General features: G+C 49.5%; 1 protein-coding gene across 2 annotated transcripts in view; it reads left to right on the forward strand.

Annotated features, from left to right (window-relative positions):
* Positions 1–1,170: 1,170 nt before the first annotated feature.
* dym (dymeclin) overlaps positions 1,171–20,525 on the forward strand; it is a 61,740-nt gene continuing 42,385 nt past the window's right edge. The window contains exons 1-8 of one of the 2 annotated variants that reach the window (XM_084442300.1): positions 1,171–1,312; positions 2,638–2,821; positions 4,171–4,223; positions 4,602–4,695; positions 5,535–5,668; positions 6,439–6,511; positions 9,807–9,932; positions 12,838–12,980. In XM_084442300.1, the coding sequence (XP_084298426.1) occupies positions 2,682–2,821; positions 4,171–4,223; positions 4,602–4,695; positions 5,535–5,668; positions 6,439–6,511; positions 9,807–9,932; positions 12,838–12,980 (763 nt within the window). In that variant the 5' untranslated portion in view covers positions 1,171–1,312; positions 2,638–2,681. The remainder of the gene's footprint in view (positions 1,313–2,637; positions 2,822–4,170; positions 4,224–4,601; positions 4,696–5,534; positions 5,669–6,438; positions 6,512–9,806; positions 9,933–12,837; positions 12,981–20,525) is intronic. The other variant, XM_084442299.1, reaches the window with a different exon arrangement.

Raw genomic sequence — 20,525 nt, forward strand, 5'->3', positions numbered from 1 at the left:
AAATAGGTTACAAAATGTAATCTCTCATCAGATCAAAACTAATACAGTATATTTATGTACTGACTCATAGGCAACTATAGAAGGCTACTTTTGTTTTTGGAAGCTGAAGGTTGATTCGGGGTGAATGGGGTCTCTTCCAGTCATCAATGTTCAAGTTTCAAGTTTGCAAGAGTAGCTAGGAAGGCTAGAGATAAAATCATGCCATCAATGCCGTTTTATAATAGGATAAGCCAAGATTCAGCCAACATCTCCAAGTTTGAAAATGACAGGTTATATCAATCAAGGTATCAATAAGATTATAATTCAATCAAATACGCAAAATCTCTTACCTGTGATTTCTCAAAGAGAATGGGTTTCTTGCTGTTTATTTATTTATTTTTGCTCAGATGAGGAGAGATGTGGTGCTCTGAACCGCTGTCATATCATCGAGCTCTGTGCTGGAACTGTCTATTTAAACTATTACACTCTCTTTATATACTACACACACACACACACACACACACGCCTCCTTATGATCAGTGACTCCGGAGAGGGAGAGAGGGAGAGAGAGAGAGAGAGAGGGAGAGAGAGAGAGAGAGAGAGAGAGAAAGAGAGAGAGGGAGAGAGAGAGAGAGAGAGAGAGAGAGAGAGAGAGAGAGAGAGAGAGATGATACAGAGTAAGATGGATATCCGAATGTTGAGGACAGTTCAATTAAATGCTTATTTTATGTTTAAAAGTATTTTATATTTCACATTGTGATACAATATACTGTGTTTGCAACTGCATGCTTGTGATGTTTGAACACAAAACTAAGCAAAAAAATCCTGATGTTCATGTAACGTTAAGCGTTAACAGCCCTCTTGCGTGGACCTGCCGCCATCTAATGGAGGACCTGTTGAACTGCAACGCCAGTCGTCTCTTTGTTTTACATGATGTTAATTGGAAATCTTTAAGAACTATGCGAATAATTTCCAATAATTCTCAAATTAAAGCAAATAAATACACTTGCATCATCGTGATTCATTTGAATTGTTATTATTATTATTATTATTATTATTATTATTATTATTATCAGGCTATTATTATTTTCTGACGCGAGGTTCCACCCCACTTTTCCTACGTCATCACGCAAGCGTCCGTGCGACGTGGAAATATGGTGGAACAGGACTAGCCTGCTTGTCTACAGTAACTGTGTCACCCAAAATTCCTAAATTTACCTTATTGTCGTATTTATTTGTAAAATACAGTCTCATTGTCACCTCGAACTGGGAAGGAGCTTGGAAAAAAGCACAGCAAGATAAAGTGCCACGATAACAGTGAGCCAGTGGACAGGTGAGCTGTCAGCTGATATCTAGCTAGCCTAGCCTAGCCTAGCCTAACTGAGCTTATATCTAGCTAGCCTAGCCTAGCCCAACTGAGCTGATATCTAGCCTAGCCTAGCCTAGCCCAACTGAGCTGATATCTAGCCTAGCCTAGCCTAGCCTAGCCTAGCCTAGCCTAGCCTAGCCTAGCCTAGCCTAGCCTAGCCTAGCCTAGCCTAGCTAGCTAACTGACGTTAGCGTAGTTTCAGACTCAGGAGGAGCTAGCCCCCTAGCTAAGGTTAGCCAACACAACTCCCAGGTTTAGCTAGATACATCTAACATACTTACTCTCAAGTCAGCCAGCTAGTTAGCAAACGTTTGCTTAAATTGGTCAAACGTGTACTAGCACTAGTGTGTTGTCATGTGAATGTCTGGTGAATGTTGTCCGAATCTGGTTTCTCAACTTGAACCAGACCGTAGTAGACTAGCTTGCTAACTCGCAGGTGAGTAGAACATTATAGATGTACAACAGTATAACGTTACACAAGTAGCTAAGTGTGTAAAACAACTACCTGTCTGTTAGCTTGTACTAACGTTATGTGTGTTGGCAAGTCAGATGCTCTCGAGATTGCTCATTGAAAACTTGGGTGCTTGGGTTCATCTGTGACTTGTTCTGCCTGCTTGGGTTCATCTGTGTGACTTGTTCTGCCTGCTTGGGTTCATCTGTGTGACTTGTTCTGCCTGCTTGGGTTCATGTGTGTGACTTGTTCTGCCTGCTTGGGTTCATCTGTGTGACTTGTTCTGCCCCAGTCGTCAACCTGCTTCCTCCTAATGTGTGTGTGTGTGTGTGCGCTCCCATTGATTCCACATCTTTATTTTAGTGCTAAAATCTAAATCTACACCAGTCTACTCACACCAGTCAAGTGCAGCTAGCTTTGTAGCGATTGGATTGTGCAAGTTTACACCTGAAAGTTTTGAGGACAGTCAGCTTGTCAGAGCCGCTATATGCAATACATACCTAATGCAGTATATACCTAAAATATTCAGCAGCTGTCTACCAAAACAGATTTGTCACTTGGCTGGATTTGGGCCAATAGGTCATTTATGAGAATCCAGTTAATGACAGAGTCACTTGAACATTTTTCAGATGCCAACATGCTGTTCTTCGTAGGAGTAATGTTGGTAATGCTCAATGTTTGTTGTTGAACCAGTAGCATCAAAGTAGAGCTTGCCTGTTTGAGTGAGCGGTGTTGAATCATACTTTGTCCATGTGATCCAGAAACCTGTCTCTGGGTTGTTTGTGAGCCGTATCTTTAATATGTCCCTCCTCTTCTTTCCTCCCCCCCCCTCTCCAAGATCCAGATGAGGCAGTGAGGAACATCTGGAAGGGGAACTGGGAGATGGGAGCCAACACCAGCCAGGTCAGTGACCTGTCGGAGAACCAGAGCCTCAGAACCCTCATCGGAACCGAATCCATATCGGAGAACGACCCATTCTGGAACCAGCTCATCTCTTTCACATTCATCAGCCCCACCAGCAGGTAGGCGCAGTGTGAGGCACAGGCTAACACGTCTAGATAAACACCTGTAATAAAAGTGCTATATGCTACATGTCATACAAGGCCTATAGTCTGTTTAGAATGTGTCATTCTGTAACAGTGGTTTGGGTTATTTTCTTACCAGGTGTAAATTGTATTTTTTAGATTTAACCTTTATTTTACCAGGTGGTCCCATTGAGATCAAAGATCTCATTTACAAGGGAGACCTAGCCAAAATAGCAACATTAAATTTTAATGTTATTATTAGATATATTGTAATAATATATGTAATAATATTATTATTGTTAGTCAAAAACAACAATAGAGCAGAGATTACAGTGTACAAATTAAAACACCTATGGACATTGACACGAGCCAAATGAAGCATTTAACAATGAGCTTGTGAGAGCTTTAAAAGCAGGAAGAGAGACCAGTTCCATTAGCTTTAGATCTTTTGGAAGGCTATTGCAGGTAAGAGAAGCAGAGCCCCAGTTCAGCCCTAGCATTCGGTACAGACAACAGGTCATGTGATCTCAGACTCTATCTACTAGGTCTCCGTCCAATCAGAGAGGAGATTTAGGCCGGGAGTTACCCTAGGATAGCTTCTGTTCAAGCTAACTTGAGAGAAACAACATTTGGTGTGCATGGATAATTATACAGAGTAATGTAGGGCTATACCAGTGCATCTGATTCTACTTATTGGAATAGCTGCTAATTCATTACAGAGTTGTTACTGTTTGTCACTGAGAGGCCCACATGCAGTAAACGGGAAGCCTTTTTGGGTCCTCAAACTGATTGTGGTTTGTTAGGAAACCTATTGCGGTCTATGCTAGCTAAGATTAGAAGTGTGTGTGTGTGTGTGTGTGTGTGTGTGTGTGTGTGTGTGTGTGTTAGAGGTGTGGGTATGCCACCAGACCAGGAAGGAGCTAAGGTGCAGCAGGATAGGCCTTACTGCCAAATCAAACAGCCATGTTTGCAGAGCGCATCTGTCTTGGGGTAATCAAACTTTATGATCCATTGTGACTGAATGAGGGTAGGTCAGGACAAAAACAAGTATACTTAACTGTATTTGTAGGGTATCTTTGTAGGGTATATTTGTCTGGCCCTGTGTCCCAATTCTGTACCACTGTGCACTTGTTCAGTCCTCGTCATTGGTTTAGAATTATAGGGATGGTGTAAGCATACTGTAGATTTCAGGGGGAAAAAGGGAAATCTACTGCCGGTCATCATGATATTGCTAGTGTGGAAACTTTCTTTCTTTCTGTATCATTCTAACTAGACAGCAGAGGGCACAATACTTTCACTGATGGAGAAATCATCTCTCCCTCTCTTTCTGTTTCTCTTTCCTGCAGTTGTGACTCCAAGCTACTGGAGGAAGCCGTCATTCCCCTGGCCAAGATCCTGAGTGCGTCTCCTGTTTGTTTGTTTGTTTGTTTATATCTCTCTGTGCTCCTCACTGCCCAGTTGGCTTGTTTGTGGACCTGACCTGGTGCCATATGTTACAAGCCTTACAGTAGATAGAAGCCTCACGACTTGCTCTGGGGTCACTGAAACCTACACCTTCATCAGTGCTTTCAGATTAAAGGAAATGTATTTGATGTTTCACGATGAGCATTGTATGTGCAGGACGTAGTCGATCCCCGTGACGATTATATTACGAGTCAATCCAGAAGTCTCTGAATACCATTCTACTAAAAGGTGTAGACTGTAGAATATTCCTATGATTCTGTGTACTTGAAAAGTGTCCTCCGAGTCTCCTCTCATCATCCTGTTCCTTTGGCAGTCGAGAACAACCCCAGAACGGGGAACTTTGGAGCTCTGGTGAGAATTTTCCTGGGAAGAACCAAAGAGTTGAAAATATCCACAGAATGCCAAGAGTGAGTATTGTGAGGACCATCGCTGATTGACAAACTTGCCTGGAATGAGTGGGTTGATAGGCAACACCACTGTGTTTATGAGTGTGTGTGTATGTGTGTGCGTGTGTGATTATTGTGTGACACAGTGAGCTTAGTATGCGTGTGTTAAAGCCATCCCTATTTCCCATGGGAACCCATGGGTGGAGGGTTGTGACACTGCCAAACCCCACATCCCTCCTCCCTGGCCAACAGCCCCAGGCTCCGAGATGTGGACCTGGGCTTGGGTTTGTGCTTGTTCCTCCCTGTTCCCCTCGGTGGGACTCGCCCATCTCCTTTCCATCATTTGTGTGCGTGCGCTTTGTAAATGTAGTCCATCTGAATGTGTGGCCGGGGTCGAAGACGGTACGTAAGTAAATGATGTGGTTGGCTCTGGCGGTCACAGTTCAGTCACCCGTGTTCATCACACAGGAACATCAAAGTGAGCCGTGTGCTGTTGACAGCCATGAGAGACTTTGTGCGTGCGTGTGTGTGTGTGTGTGTGTCTCACGGGAGAGGAGCAGTCAGACCTTTGGCAAGGCTGGGACTAGAATAACCACCCACCATGTCTGCTAGTAATTAGTGGAGTGAGGGTGGCTCAAAGTTTGCTTCAGATCACAGGAAGCAGGAAGTGTGTGTTGGAAAGGTGTCTGTGTGGGAAAACTCCGAGGCTATCAGTCACATAGAGGGTTACGGGAGAGGCCGTGAGACTTGGGTTGGGTGTGTGTGTTTGGTAGAGGTTATTGCCCAAGGTCTTATTAACCACTATGATTTGTACTTTTCTGTTGTTGACTTTGTTTTGTCTTTTGTTTTTACCCCTACAGTCAGCTGTTTATATGGCAAGCCCACAATGCCTTATTCATGATCCGCTGCCTGCTCAAGGTCTTCATCAGGGAGATGAGTGAAGAGGAGCTGCACTTACAGTTTTCTTACCACGAGAGGGCGCCAGGCACCTGCGGTGAGCTCCGTACCTCCCAACACCACCGAGCCACAGAGCAGGGGACTGGAACCAGCTTGTCCTCCTTGAATCCTGATATTAACCAGCTCCTTTTAATTAAACCTCTTGGTCCCCGATCGGATATAAGGCCATAAACCAGTGGGCTAGAGAATTCCAAACTACCCCAAGATCAGTGTCCAGGGCAGCTTTACCCTTAACTGTCATCGAGAGGGTTGTGGGGTAGGTTGAAAGGGTAGGGTTGAGCGGAAGAGAGAGGCACTGTTGTGCAGTCCTTCACTGTACAACGTGCTAGAGAGAACAGTCCGATACTGTAGGTCAGTAAATAACCGCGTAATTGATAATTATGGGACGGAGAATCAACGAGTGCCTTCCGTCCCGAACCGAGGAGGGAGACGCCTCCTGTGAGATGGGAGCTGCGCTCGCCCGGGACACTTACTCTTCATTCATCTCTTTGCCAGTTTAGTCACCTCATATCCCCATCTGGTATTGTCTTCAGCGGGCGTCTCTCTTCCGCCCGGTGACACACGGAGACACGGAGAAGGACGTGGAAAAACGGCATCACACGGGGGATGGATGGTTCACATTAAGATCTTGGCTCCCCGAGCTGGACCGGCTAGTCACGGTCTCTGATGTTCAAACTAGAGCGTCGTAAATGACTCGACGCTCGCTGACCTCATTAGGGACTTCTCAGCAACGTCCCGAGGAATGATGCTCATATTCTAATATTTCTCTCTCTCTCTCTCTCCCTCCCTCCCTCCGGCGCTGTGCAGATGCGGGCAGCGAGGACCTCCTGGAGGAGCTGATGTGTAACCTGGTCCACCTGATCGTGGAGGTGCCTCTGCTGTGAGTATCTAGGCGGGGAGGAGGTGCGTCGTCGGTCGCGAGACCCGCATCTTACGCCCGTCTAAACCAAAGGGGGGGCCCGGTTTGTGTGGGACCCCTGCTGTGGACCGCGGGGCACCAGACGGGTGGTAGACAGGCCGTAGACAGGGGGTAAGATGACCCCACCCGGTCCTCTAGAGAGGGCCGGACCAGACATGGAGCAGAGAGGCGGCCCATGAATAGACCTGTAGCAGCTGCTCCTCCGGTGTCTAACCTGTGACAACGGCTTTGTTTTTGTCCCTCCTGTCACCCATCCCTCCTCATGCGTCTGTCTCCCTGTGCGCCCACCAAGCAGCCAGACACACACACACACACACACACACACACACACACACACACACACACACACACACACACACACACACACACACACACACACACTCTCTCTCTCTCTCCTTCCCTCCCTCTCTCTCTCTGTGCCTATCAGATAGATGTCTGGCAGAGGTTCAGAAGCAGGGTTCACTGGATATTAGGGCTCCAATTGCAGCAGGGACTCTCCGTGGGCCATCTGGTGGCTGCTGCGTGTTTGCGATTTGTGTGTGTGTGTGTGTGCGTGTGTGTGTGTGTGATTTTTGCGTGCGTGGGCTTGCGCCTGCTTATGTTCACGTATGCGTACAGCCGGGAAGGCGGGTAGGAGACAGGACCCCCCCCCTCCGCCCCCTCTCCCCCCTCCCCGGATGGCCGGGCGTGAGTCAGTAGGAGGACTAGGGGCCAGCGGCACCGCACAGCGGGGCACACAGGACCAGGACCAGGTCCCGGGGGGAGGGGTCCGCCGGTCCCGTCTGGGCGTCTCCGAGTCGACGGTGCTGACCGGGCCTGACTGTCTGGGCCCGGCCAGCCCGGAGGCTTTGTCGGCCCGGTCGGCGCCAGGCTCGGTGTGCCAGCCCAGATTAGGACCCAGCACCGGATTACATTTCAAAGGCATTCTCGCGCTCCGCTACTATCCTCCCTGGCCTTTGTGCTCCCACGCAGTGCCTTCAGAGAGAGAGAGAGTGAGTGTGTGTGTGTGTGTGTGTGTGTTACTTGCAAACTAATGTACGTAACACACACTTGAAACGACGGCCCCATGACTGGAGGTCTGTCACATGCAGTCGGTGTTCAAGGTCGGCCAAGGTAGAGTCACAGCCCGCTCACTTCTCTGCTCTCCACCTTCCCCAGAACGAGCTCCCTCTACCACGATTCCCTCTGATGTCTGTCTCTCTCTGTGTAGGAGACGGGTTCCAGACACACAGACGCCCCCCCCCCCCCTGCTTCCTCTCCCTCATGAATATAAATGGACCCTATGGAATTTTCATGTGCATCATGGAATGTTCCTAGGATGTCCTTGAGTTCCGCTTCCAGAACCTTCTGTCATGCCTGGAACATTGAGCTGGGAATAGGATGATGATGATGATGAGTAGGAGGAGGAGGGGGGGGGGGGGGGGGGCGGGGGAGGATAGTGATCGAAAATCCTGGAGATCCTGATTTAAGCACATGAGTGTGATTGTCAGTCTGCTCTCCCGTCCACCTCGCCGTAGCGGCGCTCTCCTCGTCCGTCGGAGGCGGAGCTCGAAAGTGGCTCTGTTGCGAGCGCCTGCTCCCCGCCATCGAGGGCCATTCGCTCAAGGTCACTGCCCGTGCAGGGTAGGAGATGATCGACCAAAGCAGTCTCTCTCATTCAGTCTCTCCATCTCCCTCGCTCCTTTGTCTCTCTTGCCTTCCTCTCTCTCTCTCTCTCTCTCTATCTATCATGGCCCCGCCCCCTCCCTCCCTCTCTCTCTTCATTCTGTCGTTTCCATTGAGCTGTAATATCAGGCCCGGTTGTGTAACGCGGCTCAGCGTTCCAGCATTATTCACTGCTTGGAGCTTCACAACGTCCTCTTTTTGAGCTCTGTGTCTTCGCTGCTGTCGCTTCAGTTCCTCGCTGGGTCCTCTGGGCGCCTAGCGGTGAGCCAGGGGGGAGCCAGACTGGCCCAGTGTCCAAAAATGGAAAAATGTCAGTTGGCTTTAAGAGTTTTCATAGTGTTCCATGACGCCGAAGAGAAGAGAGAAGAAGCTGCAGGCTGCCGTACGGTCCCTGACCCATTTTGGGTACGGATGTCCCGTTTAGATCAAAGGAACAAAGAGTTTGTGGTGGCGTACTACGCCCTCTTTAAGCAGATACTAGCTCCTACGTTTGTTAGCAGGCCTCGTCACACACACACACACACACACACACACACACACACACACACACACACACACCAGCTAGCTCCGGGTCAATGAAAGGTACCTGTAGATGATTCCCTGGCGGACTGGCAATTGGGTCAAGCTGGCATAATCTCATTATTTCATGGTAAACCAGGCCGCAAAGAATCAATCACATTAGTTCTTTGCACCATTAATCCAATTAAGAATCTGGGCCTTAGCCAGCAGTCACTGGGATATTTTTCCTGTTGAAATCTCAAGGCTGTAGATGTGTTTTATACACAGCAATGTTCTATTTTCAGTGTGTGTTTTATGCCAGAGAAAGCATGTGTGCGCATGTTTGTGTGTGTGTGTGTGCGTGCGTGCGTGCGTGCGTGCGTGCGTGTGTGCGTGTGTGTGTGTGTGTGTGTGTGTGCGTGTGCGTGCGTCACAACGGTGCCCACTATGGCAGCTGAGTCTCTCCATGGGGGCGTGGGCGGGGTTAGAATAGCCACCAGTGTTCTGAAGTGAAAGACTTCCTGGCTCTATGACATCACAGGCTGCGGTCGGGAGGCAGAACTGGACGAGGGGGACAGGAAGAGAGGAACAGTGGGGGTTAGAGTGACTTTGCAGTGTGTGTGTGTGTGTGTGTGTGTGTGTGTGTGTGTGTGTGTGTGTGTGTGTGTGTGTGTGTGTGTGTGTGAGTGTGAGTGTGAGTGTGAGTGTGAGTGTGAGTGTGAGTGTGAGTGTGAGTGTGAGTGTGAGTGTGCGTGTGCGTGTGCGTGTGTGAGGGGGGCAATACCGTTGATGCAGAAGTGGGAGGGCCCAATCAGAATCGATGTATTATAATTACTCGGTAATTGTATACATTTTAGTCAATTTGTTTGACTGAAACGGACCAATGTATGAAACTGTCTGTAGGCTATGGAAAAACCTGCTTCTTTATCTGCATCCATAGTCTCATGAGTTGAGGCTGAAAGTGTACGAAAATAGCAGCACACATATTGCAACATGATTGTGCCAGAATGAGACTGACCTCCTGCGTGTGTGTGTGTGTGTGTGTGTGTGCGCGTGTGTGTGTGTGTGTGTGTGTGTGTGTCCGTCCCCACAGTGACATCACGTACAGCATCCTGTTTGAGGCTGTGACCACGCTGCTGGTCCTGCTGTCCTACCAGCTCTTCCACAAGGACATCCTCCGAGACAGCCTCATCTACCAGCACATCATGAAGGGCAGATGGTGGGTGCACCCGAGTGTGTGTGTGTGTTTAGCTGTGTGCAGTAGGGCAGATCATCTTATGTAAAAAAAACCACAGAGCCTTCAGTGTATGAAGGCTTCATAGTATGCCTCTTCGACATGTTTCACAAAGTGACAGCCAAGTTGTAAGGTGACGTAATGGTCCCCCCCCCCCCCTCAAAACACCTGAATTGAAAACGGAATAATATTTATAATGTAATATATTATAGCTAACGCTAGGCTACCTGTAGCTAGCTTAACCTGCTAGGACCGCTATGACTAGCTAGACTATAGTTCTGAACAGTTACTGTACAGTATGCTAGCATACAGCTTCTTCGATAGTAGAATACCTACTGTAAGTTTGTATCAATATTCACTGAACACACACACCACACAAAGTGACTGCTTCATGGTGCATAATAACTAGCTAGCTAGTAGCTAGCCTAGCTAACTTCTGTAAGTAAATGGCACTAGCTAGATTCACTGACTACTGTAGGTTCGGAGGGCGTAGGTTGCACATGCAGGTACAGTAGCATCGCTACTCTGCCCTCAATCAATCAATCAATCAAAGCTTTATTTGTATAGCGCATTTCATACCCAGAGGCAACACAATGCGCTTTACAGAGAACAAGGGAGGTGGGCATACGACCCACTCTCTACATATTCCAGAGGGAAGCAAAAAAACAGTAATCACCCGGGGGCCAGATAAGTGAGCTGTAAAAATTCTTCCCTGACCCCTCTCAACAAGGCGATCGAGCAAGCTCCTGGAGTATGTTTGTCTACCGGCTAAGAACATTTATGAAGCAATACATTGCATTGAATTACATTTCAAAGTGAGAGAGGCTAAAAGCATCATAGGAGAAAGAATATTCTGCGGACATGCTACATCATCCACAGTAGACACAGGGGTATCTATCGGACTTCGTGAGGTCTGCTGGTGACAGTGGGGCATCCACTGGACCTGGTTAGAAGATAGGAGGGAGAGAGAGAGGCACTAGGGAGAGGGAAGGCAGAGCAGGGTTAGTAGCACGTAGAGCCATTCAGATCACACAAGATATTGAAACAGGCAACCTGGGGCAGGCTCCTGGAATATATTTGTCTAATGGCTAAGAACATTTAAAGAACATTTAAAGAACAATAAATAATATTAAATTAAGTTTAAATTAAGTTTTCGGAGCAAGAAAGGCTAAGAGCATCAGGTCCAGGCCTAAGCCGGATGTGGACTGATGTGTGTCTGTGTGTACGTGTGTGTGTGTGTGTACTAAATACTACGATATCCACAGCTCCGCAGCTGACACTGGACCTGGTTAGAGGATAGGAGGGAGAGAGAGAGACACTAGGGGAGACAGAAAACAGTTAGTAGCACACTGAGTCATTGAAGCAACACAACAGTCAGAACAAGCCTGTTTCAGGATAACCAGCTTCTGTACACTACTTGATATACATACATTGCATAGCAGGACAAATATCAATGTATACAGAGGATTCACAGGTAGGTTTGAGGCTGCCTTTCTGTATCTCAAGGTCCTAGCTAGTGATTGTAGGCTAGGTCGAAAAGGTACGTCTTGAGATCTCGCTTGAAGACCTCCGTTGTTTCGGCCCTTCTTAGGCACTCCGGTAGGGTGTTCCAGAGGTTGGGGGCATAGAAACTAAAAGCTGCCTCTCCATGTTTCTTGGTCCTGGCTTTTGGAACTGTTAAAAGTTCAGTGCCTGAGGATCTAAGTGGTCTGTTTGGCATGTACTTAACAAGCATGTCTGAAATATTCTGGTGAGTGACTGTGGAGAGATTTATAGACTAGTAATAGTATTTTAAAGTCTATTCTAGAGTTGACTGGTAACCAGTGTAGTGATTTTAATGCTGGTGTGATGTGTGCCCTTCGTCTAGTCTTAGTGAGAACTCTTGCTGCAGCATTCTGTATTATTTGTAGCTTAGAGATTGCCCTGGAGGCTGGAGCAGTATTTTGTGGGCATACTCGAATGTCATTTTACAGTTAGGCTATGGAATCATTTATGTACAATTAGGCCTACTTTAGATGTTTTTATTGTCATTTTCAGACAAATTCTGGAAAATTCTGCGATATTACACACTTTACAGTTGATTCCATTTTTATTACCTAATTCCACGATCCTGTCCGCGTTTCCACATCGCGGGAATCATCTGGCCCTACATACAGTACTGCTGTCTGGATGATAAAACGGCTTCACGCGGCCTGGTCCCAGACCTGCACCACACACACTACAGCCAGCTCCTATCACTATCACTGTCATACAAACAAGCATAGCTGGCTCAGACACTTACTGATGTAGGTCCAGTCTCCTAACCTACGACCTCTGGCGCCGCTCGGCGTTCTGGGAGAACAACAGCGTTAGCCTAATTCTGATACAGCAGAGGTCCAGAGTGTTCCAGACAGGCCGTTCCTAGAGAATGTTCCCGCGCCCTGAGAAATGTCCAGCCAAGATGTCTGACTGGACTGGCACCAAGGAGGCCGAGTCTCCCCGGTGGGTCTGGCCGGCCTAGATGAACACACGCACACGCACGCACGCACGCACACACACACACACACACACACACACACACATACCCTCCACACACACACACACACACACACACACACACACACACACACACACACACACACACACACACACACACACACACACACACACACACAAGCTTTCGTTCTCCAAATGCAATTACCAACCACTCACAATGGAGCCGATGTGTGGAAGTGGAAGCCCACCAAAGCTTTTCTTGGCCAGCTTTCCTCTTATCTACACAAGTCGATTGTTCTCCACAAAACAAAAACACATCCCAAAACTGTTTTAACCACTAAACCACTTTTAGTGTCCAGGAAAGCTCCCCTAAAGCTGTCAGTGTGTGTGACTGCTGGTTGACCCCCCCCCACAGCCTATCTCTGACCAGCCGCCTAGTGAAGACCCTGCTCTACAACTTCATCAGGCAGGAGAAGGGTCCGCCCCCCGCCACACACATCTTCGAGGCCCAAGCTGACGGAGGGGGGCTGCTCTACGGCTTTGCTTCAGGAGTAGCCAGTAAGTAGGAGGAATACGCACACACACACACACACACACACACACACACACACACACACACACACACACACACACCAAGCGCCAACTGACTGGAAAATCATTGAAGCCAAATTCTGTCTTGGCCAATGACGACTCCTTCCTTATTCGGAGTGAATGGCGCCCATTGGGGCTTCAGAATGGGGGTGAATGGGACTTTCTTCTGACCTCCTTGACACCCCCAAACAAACACAACGACGGTAGGAACCACTTCATGGGAGACGTCTGCTGCTCTACCACCTTGACTGTCACTAGGGTTGCACCGATTGCAAAATTCTGGGCCGATGCCGATGTTTAAAATAACAATCTGGCCGATGCCGATGGCCGATTTTTATTTTATTTTATTTTTATTCACCCTTTTGTGGCAGGGAAACAAAGATATTATGCCTGCTTTTCAAATGGCCAGTTAGATTTGATGTGTTAAAATCCTTGGCTGTAGTACCTCCTCTTGAAATGTCACTTGAACAAGTTTTACAAGTTGCATAGCGCATATCTTTGTCTGAGATGGTGAAATATTCCCACATTGCCGACATTTTTATTTAACTTTAAATTTGAAAGCAAACTACACGTGCGTTTGCAGCGTTACGTCACGGATCTTCTCCGAATCTGCAGCTGGGTAGGCTACTTTAAAAAAAGCCATAATTGTTGCGACATAACATCGGCCACTACCATCGGTGAATGTCATTTTATTTGCCGATGGGTCGATGGCAGTCATCAAGGCCAACATCGGCCGATGCATCGGTGCATCCCTGTCACTGTCAGTCGTCACGCAGGAAGTTGTTTCCAGATGACTGTACATCCTCCCTCTCTCCTCTCTCCTATTCTCTGTCTCTTAACACCCTCTAACCTACCTCTGAGGGTGTCTGTGTTGTCTTTGTGTGTGTGTGTGTGTGTGTGTGTGTGTGTGTGTGTGTGTGTGTGTGTGTGTGGGTCATACAAAGGCAAAGCCCTACTTAGAGGCTGAGAAGGGTTCAGAGGGAGGTCAGAAAAGTGTGACTAGTTGATTTGTGACAGCGAAGGCCCCTCAGGCCATTGTGTGTCAGTGTGCATGTGTGTGCGTGCGTGTGGGTGTGTGTGTGTGTGTGGTGACAATAGCTGTCCACACACACGGTAGCTCCTAGACGTCCTGACAGCCAATCACTCTGTCTGTCTCCGCCAGGCCTGTGCAATAGTGCCCTCACACTGATGACTCTATTCACATCAGGCTGAGGAATGACTGGTATTTACTGCTGCCTGGTTTTAGCCTGCCCACTTTAGTGTGTGTGTGTGTGTGTGTGTGTGTGTGTGTGTGTGCGTGTGTGTGTGTGCACGCGCGTGTGTGTGTGTGTGTGTTTGTTATCATTAGCCTAGTCCGTTGATCAGACGGCTGCTTAATGTCCCTTGCCTCCCGCCCTCGTCCGTGGTAAAGTAAAGCGAGTCATGGGCCTGTGATTGGAGCGACAGGAAGGAAGTGCTTCCAGGGAAGAGGAAGTAGCCTGTCGGAACCCTAGATGCTCTCCACTCTGTTGGCGGAGAGACAGAGAATAGTTCACTCCCCTCTCGGCCTTCTCTAGCTCTCCACGTTTCTCCGGATCGGAGCTGAAATGAAACCTAGTGTCTAGTGAGATTCTAGTGTCCTAGTGAGGATCTGGGCCTGAAGAGATGGGAAACAGGGAACTAGAGGATGAGAATGGGAGGAGGGAGAGAGGAGGAGGATGAGGAGGATGAGCCCAACAGGAATATGAACGGCCACTAACAAACCTGCGCTTTGGATTGGTTCAAACCTGAACAAACCTGCGCCTAACTGCTTTGGATTGGTTCAAACCTGAACAAACCTGCGCTTACTGCTTTGGATTGGTTCAAACCTGAACAAACCTACGCCCTAAAGACTTACAGTAGGACTTGTTTTGCAATGCAGTTTTGTTTAAACTCTCTAATTGTTTCCTCCTAATTTTAGCAACAGAAGCTGTGAGAATGTCCTCAGCCTGTAGTTGAGGGAAGCTTCAGAGACTGTAGTCTACAGCAGGAAGGCGTTGAGGGCTAACAGACAACAGTGCTACTGTGGTGAAAATGTGTGTGTGTGACTGGTTGTATGTGTGTGTGTGGGTGTGTGTGTGTGTGTCTCTATGGGCGTGTGTGTCTCTATGGGAATGCTCTCATGAGTTCACCCACAGATAAGTATCCTTTGTTGGTTGCAGACGCCTGTCAGAGGGTCATCAGCAGGCAATCAGCCTGTCTCTGTCTGCCTGTCTGCCTGTCTGCCTGTCTGCCTGCCTGCCTGTCTGTCTGTCTGTCTGTCTGTCTGTCTGTCTGTCTGTCTGTCTGTCTGTGGCCACAGCCTGCCCACATAGCCATGAGTTATGTCTCTGTCTGCCTGTCTGTCTGCCTGTCTGTCTGTCTGTCTGTCTGTCTGTCTGTCTGTCTCTCTGACTGTCTGCCTGTCTGTCTGTCTGCCTGTCTGCCTGTCTGTCTGCCTGTCTGTCTGTCTGTCTGTCTGTCTGTCTGCCTGTCTGTCTGTCTGCCTGTCTGTCTGTCTGTCTGCCTGTCTGTCTGTCTGTCTGTCTGTCTGTCTATGTATCTGTCTGTCTGCCTGTCTGTCTGTCTGTCTGTCTGTCTGTCTGTCTGTGTCTGTCTGTCTATGTATCTGTCTGTCTGTCTGACTCTGTCTGTCTGTCTGTCTGCCTGCCGGCCTGTCTGTCTATGTATCTGTCTGCCTTTTCTGCCTTTCTGCCTGTCTGCCTGTCTGTCTGTCTGTCTGTCTGTCTGTGGCCACAGCCTGCCCACATAGCCATGAGTTATGATGCCCTGTCCTGCTCTGTAATCCCCTAGAGTCTACGTGTCTGCTGCCTCCTCCCTCTCTCACACACACACACACACACACACACACACACACACACACACACACACACACACACACACACACACACTGGGGGGGGGGGGGGTGGGGGGCAACCATTCATTTCATTATTTAGAGGATCAATGACGCACTCATGCATAAGAGCCGAGATACAGACAGCACACGTCAGCACGCACGCACGACACACACACACACAGACACACACACACACACACACACACACACACACACACACACATACATACAAACACACACACACTGAAGGAAAGACAAGAGTATCTGATGTTGTCTGAGTAACCGTAGCCATGCGAGTCACGTCCGCAGCATCAAAGTCCAGGGAGGTCAGTGGCTGGTCTCTCCAGGGCTGAGTCAGGGTAGGGTAGAGACCGCTGCACCCAGACTCTCTCTCTCTACCCTCCACAGTGGCACCCTCTTGCAGGGGGCCCCTGGCTGTTCGTCTGCGGCGTCTCATCCGTTCAGCGGGGGCCACTGGCTGTTCGTCTGCGGCGTCTCATCCGTTCAGCGGGGCCTCTGGCTGTTCGTCTGCGGCGTCTCATCCGTTCAGCGGGGCCTCTGGCTGTTCGTCTGCGGCGTCTCATCCGTTCAGCGGGGGCCCCTGGCTGTTCATCTGCGGCGTCTCATCCGTTCAGCGGGGGCCCCTGGCTGTTCGTCTGTAACGGGACTTTATTGCAGGGTTTTTCCCCGACACCAAACACGCCCGGGGTTATAAAGCGGCACTCGGTTTCCGCCATTTCCGCCATTTTAACGTCTCTAGATCAGGGCTCTGGCTGACAGAGTGTCTGCTGTGGGGATTAACACCCAGGCTGGCTTGCCCAGACCTGTTGGCCTGCTGCCTCTTCTCCTCTCCTCTCCCCTCCTCTCCTCTTCTCTCCCTTCCTCTCCCCTCCCCTCCTCTCCTCCTACTCTCCTCAACTCTCCTCTCCTCTCCTCTCCTCTCCTCTCCTCTCCTCTCCTCTCCTCTCCTCTCCTCTCCTCTCCTCTCCTCTCCTCTCCTCTCCTCTCCTCTCCTCTCCTCTCCTCTCCTCTCCTCTCCTCTCCTCTCCTCTCCTACTCTCCTCAAATCTCCTCTCCTCTCCTTTCCTCTCCCCTGTATCATGTACATATGACAAATAAACCGCCTTTAACCTCTCCTCCCCTATACTCTCGCTCTTCCTCTCCTTCTCTCTCTCCTGTGTGTGTGTCTGTGTGTCTGTGTGTGTCTGTGTGTGTGTCTGTGTGTGTGTGTGTCTTTGTGTGTGTGTCTGGGTGCCAGTCTGGCCAGTGACGGTACCACCTGTTTCCCTTCCTGTACAGGAGGGAAATATGGAACATAGCAGCTGACAAATATGGCCGCACAGTTCAAGGTTCCTGTGTGTGTGTGCGTGCGTGTGTGTGTGCGTGCGTGTGTGCGTGTGTGTCACACAGACCACTCCCATTGAGATGTCGGTCTGTCTCATGTAAAATACTTAGCTTCGGTTGTTTTCACCATATTCCTGATTAGAATATATCCCTAGAGCGGTGTGATGAAGTCTCTGCTAACTGTCCAACCTGTAGTGTGGTGATGAATATAGTCGTCCTACTCGCACCCTTGTCGTAGCCTAATACAGTTGTCTGTCTCCATGGGCCGCCCAGACAATCCTCCACCAATCCTCTAGTTCCACATAGCTGGGATGGCAGTCTGGACACTGCTGAGAGGAGATCCTACACACACTATTAATAATCAACCGCTCTTGGCTCCAGAGAGCACACATGCTGTGAGAGAGAGAGAGAGAGAGAGAGAGAGGGAGAGAGTGTGTGTGTGTGTGTGTGTGTGTTCGCAGTCATGCACGCTTGCGTATTTGTTGTATGTTGTGCGTGCGTGCGTGCGTGCGTGTGTGTGTGAGAGAGACAGAGAGAGAGAGAGAGAGAGAGAGAGAGTGTCCATAATATGCAGCCTACAAACAGTATGTCAGTATTCAGCCTACAGAGAGTATGTCACATTGTTCTGTAATGTGTGTGTGTGAGAGAGAGAGAGAGAGAGAGAGAGAGAGAGAGAGAGAGAGAGAGAGAGATAATCATTCAAAGTGTGGTGTTTGCTGACTCTCTCTACAGCGTTGTGTTCTGCGAACATGTTTATCATTGCTAGATGAGTGTGCTGGCGTCTGTCTGTAAGCAGCAGGCTGGACAGATGCCACCACGTCTTAATTCATTTACTCTTCAGTAAATAAGCACAATCTGTCTCCGTTCCCTGTCCTGCATACACGCACGCCACACACGCGCACCCTCGCGTACGAGCATGCGCGTACACGCGCGCACACACACACACACACACTCGCGATCTGACAGCTGTGTTCCCGTTTGCAAAATCTCCTCTAATCCGGTCTTTTTTGCAGAGCGATGTTAGAAAACAAAATGCAAATACGTTGAAGCCCACGGCGTTGGCTAACTACAAGTTAGCTAGCCAGCACTCGTTAACGGCAGTTAAAGGACAATGCTCGTTTTTGACAACCTGGACCTTATTTACGACATATTATAAGACGTTTGACTCACCGAGATCACTTGGGTGTAATTCGGAGGCCTGTAGAAGAAATGTAAAATCCAGCGCGAGCCAGTATATCCATGTAATGGCGGTGGTGGGGGCACCGAGAATGCAGTTTCTAAAAATCTATTTTCTGCCGCGAAACAGTTGTTTTCATCAATCTGTCTTGATGAATCGCTAGTTGGTTTGAATGGCCTTGGTGGTTGGGCTAGCTGCAGCGTTCTGTTCGTCTCCTAGCTAGCAGGCCTGCCCAACGACGCGGATCTGCCTGATCAGAACTGTGATTTTTCGCTGTAGCCGTTGAAAATTCGTCCCATATTTCGCCCATGACCTCCGTCCTGAATTTCTGTCCCGATAAAGTGTGCTTAGCTTTACCAGCTAGAAGTCTAAATGTGCCGTTTGGATTATCACGGTTCATGATGACGCGGTGGCTAACTCAGGTAGGAGTGTGTGTTTGGGAATGCTATCTAGATCACATCCTACCGGGACATTGGATCGCAGAGCCTGGGTTAGGTTCTGTGCGGTTCTGTTAGGTTACTTTAAGTTAGGTCACTGTCTCTCTTCCACACACACACACACACACACACACACACACACACGCATGTGCGCACATACACACGTACACACACAGAGAACCCCCACAGAGATAGCAGGGCTGAACAAGAACTAATCAGTCTCGTCTAGCCTGTCCATATCTCTCTGCTACTTGTGTCGATACGCTGTCTGTCTGAACACACACTCGCACCCGGAGCCCCGGGTCACCTCAGCGCCCCGCCCACCCCGCACTGCCAGCCGCACCGTAGCCGGTTAGCCTGACTCGGGGGCGGGAGCCGAGTACCGTCCGACGCCCTTTGTTTCCTAGCCGCCTCGCCCCGGCCTCCCCCCGAAAAGCATCGCGGAACTCCGGCGTCGAAATCCAGTAGAAACGGCGCCAGTCGAGTAGCGTCGCTGCCAGACCCACGCTGGGACGGCCAGGCGTTTGGACGGCCCGGCGGATTGGAGCGCTGGGGGACTTCCTGTCTCCTGAGAGCACGGGGGCGGGCATGCCAGGAGACAGGCCGAGGCGTGGGCAGACTGGGAGGCCCTCGGTACACCCGGGCTGCGGGCGCCAGGGCCTGTGTCTGCGCCTGACCTCTCCTCCACCCCTCCTCCACCCCTCCTCCTCCTCCTCCACTTCTGTCACTTAGCCACTCATCAGGCAGCCAGAGGCAGAGCAGCACATAGGATATTGCGTTATTGTGTTTGTGTTATGGGCAGGCTGGCAAGCAGGGAGAAGCCTGCCAGACACATAACAAACGTGTGTGTGGGTGGGTGGGTGCGTGCGTGCGTGCGTGCGTGCGTGCGTGTGTGTGTTTTTGTGTGCGTGTGCGTGTGTGTGTGTGTGTGTGTGCGTGTGTGCGCGCCTCAGGAAGTGTGCCTGCCAGTGCCAGGCCTGGCTCTCTAACACTATCGGTCTAGCCTCTGTGGTGCCATTGATGAGCAGGGGTCAGTCACAAGCCCACTTACTGTATCAGGCTTTCTCTCTCTTGCACTCTCTTTCTCTCTTTCTCTCTCCCTCGTCCTCTCTCGAACTCTCCTTCGGTCTTTCGCTCTCTCATTCTGACTCTCCCTTTCTGTCTCTCTCTATCTCTCTCTCCATCTCTCTCTCTCTCTCCCCGCCAGTGTCGGACGCCACCGCTAGACGCTGTGTGGACTGACCACAAACATGGGGGAGGAATAGAAATAGAATTCCTAGAATGTGCGTGCACCCATTAGACCAAAGTGCAGAGTGTCAGGTCTGTCTGTGCTGGCTGTGTGGCTGGAGGAGATCTTTAATGTACCTCACAGCTGGATTGTCTGCCAGTGTTTTCTCTAGCTGCTGTTTTTTTGCTGTTGATGCAGTTTGTTTATGTCCTTTGGGTGAGACTGAGAGGCAGTGTCCATCCCACCGGATCCATACGCAGTCTGGCCATGCTGATTTAGTCCAACAGCGCTTGTTTTGTCCAACAGCGCGCTTGTGTGGTTTTAGTCTGCTGTTCACCGTCTGACCTCTAGATGGCGACAGATGTTGTGCTCTCTGTGGAGGCCCTGGGTTGGGGAAAGACAGGCTCTTAATAGCAGGGCTGGGACTGTAGTCGCAGCATTCTTCGCAGGTTAACCAACAGTACTTTCACAA

The sequence above is a fragment of the Borostomias antarcticus genome (assembly GCF_949987555.1).
Source record: "Borostomias antarcticus genome assembly, chromosome: 8".
In the NCBI taxonomy this organism is placed as follows: domain Eukaryota; kingdom Metazoa; phylum Chordata; class Actinopteri; order Stomiiformes; family Stomiidae; genus Borostomias; species Borostomias antarcticus.